At 49.0% G+C, this 5,000-nt stretch overlaps 1 protein-coding gene across 1 annotated transcript in view; it reads right to left on the bottom strand.

Moving 5' to 3' along the window:
* mpp7a (MAGUK p55 scaffold protein 7a) overlaps nucleotides 1–5,000 on the bottom strand; it is a 125,427-nt gene that overhangs the window by 21,074 nt on the left and 99,353 nt on the right. The window contains exon 13 of the mRNA XM_048267030.1: nucleotides 3,114–3,284. Within this exon, the coding sequence (XP_048122987.1) occupies nucleotides 3,114–3,284 (171 nt within the window). The remainder of the gene's footprint in view (nucleotides 1–3,113; nucleotides 3,285–5,000) is intronic.

The raw sequence follows: 5,000 nt of genomic DNA, 5'->3' as shown, positions 1-5,000 counted from the left end.
CAACTGCTTAATAGCTTCCAGGCAGAGAGGTGAGGTATGTGTGTGTGTGTGCATGTGTGTGTGTGTGTGTGTGTGTGTGTGTGTGTGTGTGTGTGTGTGTGTGTGTGTGTGTGTGTGTGTGTGTTGGACACGGACAGATGCAGTTAAAGCTGAAGGCCACAGGGGCCACCTGCATGTGGGAGGCCTTACTCACGATACACACCCACACATGCACACACACACACACACACACACACACACACACACACACACACACACACAGCTGACGAGGAGTGTGTCAGGCCTGGCCTGCCTGGGGGATCTGGGTTGAAGGTGTGAACTGCTCGGAGTGTGTTCGGGTTCAGGTCTCGCCTGGCCTCTGCTTGCCTGCTTGCAGTGGGGAGGAAATGAACAGTGACTCAGTGGGCAGCAGCTGACTGAACCGGACGTGGCCCTGATACGGGTGAGACCTGGGCCACACGCCTCACAGCATCAGCTGTTGCCCTGACCATCACCCTTCCACCCTGGGCTGCCTTAAGGTGTGAGGGTATGGCCTCCGCTTGGCACAGAGCAGGTGAGTGCAATCAAGCGAAATCCTTAAACCAAATGTCTGACTTACTTTTTAAGTTTTGAGCTTATGAAGTGTTTTTGGCCAAGAGAAACTGCGAGCAATTCTTCAAAACCCTTCCCTTCCTAACCCTTTTCTCTTCAATTTATCCTCGCAAAAAGATTTCTCTGTACAAATAACTCTCCATTAAGGAGAATAACTCTCAGAGGGTTCTCATGTAAGAGTGCTGGAATTACGGAATGTTCTCTGGGCCATTATCGTGAGTCTTGAGGAAATAAACAGACCGCTAGATGAGCCTGCTTCCATTTAGACAAGAAACACCAGCGGCCGCCTGCCCTCTCGAGCGTGCATATGCATATTGAATTAATGCAGCTACTTGATTAATACTGGGGAGCGGGAGGAAGGATAAGATCTTGATTCATCTGGGAAAGCGATTGAGACGGAGCGATCGCGGGGAGGCCAGCGGTGATAAGGCTGGTTTGATGACTGGGACATTTTGTTGGCCCGGGATGGTCTCACCGCAGCGGGGGTGGGGTGTGTGTGTGTGTGGGTGGGTGGGTGGGTGGGGGGTCTCTGTCTAGCCATGTGAGAGCTTCACGCAGGTCCACGACGGATTTTAGAAGAAGAAGAATGCATTTCGTTGAAAAGCAAAAAAATATAAAAAAGTCAACAGCGGGATGGCCAAGCTAAAGCCCGCCAAGCAACGATAACTTGCCATGTTTTGAGGGCCTGGAAGAAGTGTTGGAGAGAGTGAACAAAAGCACTGGACAGGCAAAAAGAAAGAGGGAGGAAGGAAATAGAGAGAGAAATAGAGAGAGAGAGAGAGAGAGAGAGAGAGAGTGAGAGAAAGAGAGAGAGAAGAAGAACCTGGCAGAGAAGTGAAAACAACGACGCTGGAATAACAACATAAAGCAGAGCTCTCCTTGGCCCTCTCTGCCCGGCCAGGGTGTGACACACACCATGGCGCTGCTGTCCAGCGAAATTAGGAGAGTTAATTAAAAATATTTACATTAGTGGAGAGAGATGGACAGAGTGAAGGAGAGCATGAGAATGAGTGCGGGAGAGATGAGGAAGGTGGGGGGCATCGTGACATGTCATCAAGGAAACAAGGCAGGCTAATTAGGAGTGTGAGCATATACACACACATACACACACACACACACACACACACACACACACACACACAGGCACTGCACCGACAGGCATGATGAAGTCCATACATTGGCTGCCTTGGCTACACCAGGCTGTGGGGTACTACCACAACGTGAGGAGAGAGTGAGAACGTTCACTGACTTGAACCTCACCTTTGGCCAAGCAAAGAAGCGCGCGACACACACACACACATACAGTTATTTCCCCCCAAAACACACATACACACATCCTGTACATATGATATACGAACATGTAGTGAAAGTTCCCTGCCGCCGTAATTACTTTCCGTGGGGGTGACTGATGGAGGCTCATGGACAAGATGTTGGTAGAGGACCAAAGGCGAAGGGAAGGGATATGGAGTCTGAATGACACGCTGCTAAATTGGCTTCGGGTTCACTAAATGCATTTCAGCGGTTTCTCATCTACCACGCGGGGACTTTGATTTGGAGAGTTGAGCGCGCGCCAATGTCCATCTGCAGCTGGGGCCTGCGATTTGGCCTGCCTCTTCATGTTAAACCCTTCCCGAGCTCCGCCGTCTTTATCGAGGGTTTTTTTTTTGTTTTGTTTTTTCAGACTTCCAGCGGAGGACGCCATTAACTTGATCAAAAGCCGCAGATTTTTTGGCTCGGCCCGAGCCCCGCCAACGTGCCCTCGTCTGTACTGGGTTTGGACTCGAGGGGGGGGGGGTCTCTCTCTCTTTCGTCTTTTCTTTTTCCTCTGTGTGGTATGTTGTGTTTGTACAACCTGTGCTCCACTTCGTCTGCTGCTCTATTAGAGTCATCGATCTCGGAGATTTAGATGCATGAGGTGCACGTTTCCACGTTTCTCAGCGGCGCTCGAGTTTCACAATACTTTGGCAATTTGATTCCCCCCTCCTCCCCTCACAATAATGAAAATAAATTTCGTTAATTTCTTTTCAAGACTTTCGCACTTTGTAAATGCTGCCTGCTGTGGCGGCGGCTACGACGACTCACACAAGACGCACCCTTGAAAATAAGTGTTAACTATTCTTTGGGGGGGAAAGAATGAGCAAAAGAGTTACGGGGGCCCAAATTGCAGCGGGTCGCTGTAAAACGGAGAGGCACTAAATATGAATTAAAGGCCCAGACTGGGGCTGTTGACTCCGGCGGCCCTGGTGGGGACCAGGCATTTGGCGAGTCCCAAGGCGGGAGCTCGTTTCTGGGTTAGCGCTCAGAGGAGGGCCTTGGGTGGAGAACACTCGCTGGGACTGAGATGAGAGCTGGCACCCACACACAATCACATACGCACACACATGAGATTAAACTACACATGCATGGATTCACACAGAGACATTCAAGACCACACACATACACACACACACACACACACACACAGTACTTAAACACAAACACACAAACACACACACACACACAGTACTCCAACACACTCTTACCGACTAGCACCACGAGTCTGTGCCTGGCACCATGCTGCCGGCGGTAGGATGCTACCTCCTCATAGGTGGGCACGTCAGCCGTGTCGTACTGGTCACTCTTCTTGCACTCGTACATGGACTTGTTTGTCTTCTTATCCCTCCGGCTCAGCCGAAAACTCCTCCTCAGGCCCACTTTAGACACACACACACACACACACACACACACACACACACACACACACACACACACACACACACACAGACATCAACATCAACATCAAAATGAGCCCACGGTTAACACAGAGAGGATATGTGATGGTGAGTGTGTTGGTTCTGTGTTAGAGGTGATTTAATTTTGTTGTGTACTTTACGATGGTCTTTATCAAAGGACTTTTTTTTTAATAAAACAGGAATATTTCTCTCAGGATTCATCTACCCGTGACTTCACCCCAGACTTCAAACTGTGGAAAGACAAAAAAAATACCTTTCACAAAAAGGTAATGTATGCACACACACATCACCACATAGCAAGTCTTGGACAGATTATCCATAGAGAAGAGGTTTGGTTTGGTACAGTATATGCATTGCTTCACACACAGAATACAAGCCAGCCCCTCTGGGCTTAAGTTCCACCATGCAGTTCCAGATCAGAGCGAGTGAAATTAAAATGTAATATAACAGAAAACCACAGCAGAGAGGCAGTAAGGAGAAACACACTGGTCAAAAGCTTGTCAGGTATGAAAACAAGACTAGCCATCAGCTTCCTCACTGGGTTTTATCCAGGACCTACTGATGATAAAACCCAAACCTCTACCCTCATCCCAGGGTTAATCAAATCCTTTAAATCTGCCATTTCTTCTACAGTTACTCTGTTTAGGGCCGAAACTGGTGCAGATCCAGTCTCGAGGCAGCCCCTTCCCCAGGCATACCTGCTTCAGTTTCACTCGTGCGGCACTTCAGAAATGTGATCTATCTCCCCTTCTGTCCATCAGTGGAGCTTCTCAAAGCACTGACCCCTACCATCTCTCGCTGTCTCTCTCTTCATGTCTGTCAGTCAGTCTGTCTGTCTGTCAGTCTCTTCTCTATATCTCTCTCTCTCTCTCTCTCTCTCTCTCTCTCTCTCTCTCTCTCTCTCCGCACAGAGGTCAGACAGCGAGCGGAGATGCTCAGGCTGTATGAAAACCATGCTTTTCCACAAACTCCGTCGCTACGCGAGGCGCGGGCCCCTGCCAGCACCTTCATGCCTGTCCGATCGAAAAAGCTGCTGGACGATGATTTTTCAATCTCCCCGTTCTCTCCCCTTCAGTTTTCTCTCTGCCCCGAGTTTCCCTTCCCCGCTACTTTCATTCGAACAGTTGGAAGTCATCGGTATACAATGTTTGATTTACGATCTTTTTCAGGTCTGGGGTCAGTCTGCGAGCAGTGGTATTGCATGATGGGTTTGTTCTGCTACTTGATGTTGTAGATGCACTCTGGGCCAGCAGGTCCAGGAAAGGATTCTGGCTTTCGCATGGTTTGAGTGACAGGCAGAATTAGCAGGTTAAACTGTGCCCCCCCCCCCAAATTCAATGTTGCACATTCAAAACAAATGCGGACCCGGCGTAACCTGTAGATCAAAGCCAATCAAGTCATCTAATGTACAGACTTTATGGAAAAGCAGTGGTCTTATTTCCAGATCGTTCTACTTAGAGGAATGGCAATTAATATACGCCCTTCAAAAAAAAAAAAAACACACATACACACACACACACACACACAAAGGAGAATGATGCAAGATGCCCAAGAGAAGATGAAGGCAGCTGCAGAGCTGTGGGGTGAAGAGAAAAAAGAGGAAGGGGGGTAATAGGAGAGGTGAGGAGAGGGGGAGAACAGAACCTGATCCAATCCCCTTTAATACTTTCCACGGCG

The sequence above is a fragment of the Alosa alosa genome, chromosome 16, assembly GCF_017589495.1.
Source record: "Alosa alosa isolate M-15738 ecotype Scorff River chromosome 16, AALO_Geno_1.1, whole genome shotgun sequence".
Taxonomy (NCBI): Eukaryota; Metazoa; Chordata; class Actinopteri; order Clupeiformes; family Clupeidae; genus Alosa; species Alosa alosa.
The sequence above is the reverse complement of the archived record's forward strand: the minus strand, read 5'-3'. Positions and strand labels throughout refer to the sequence as shown.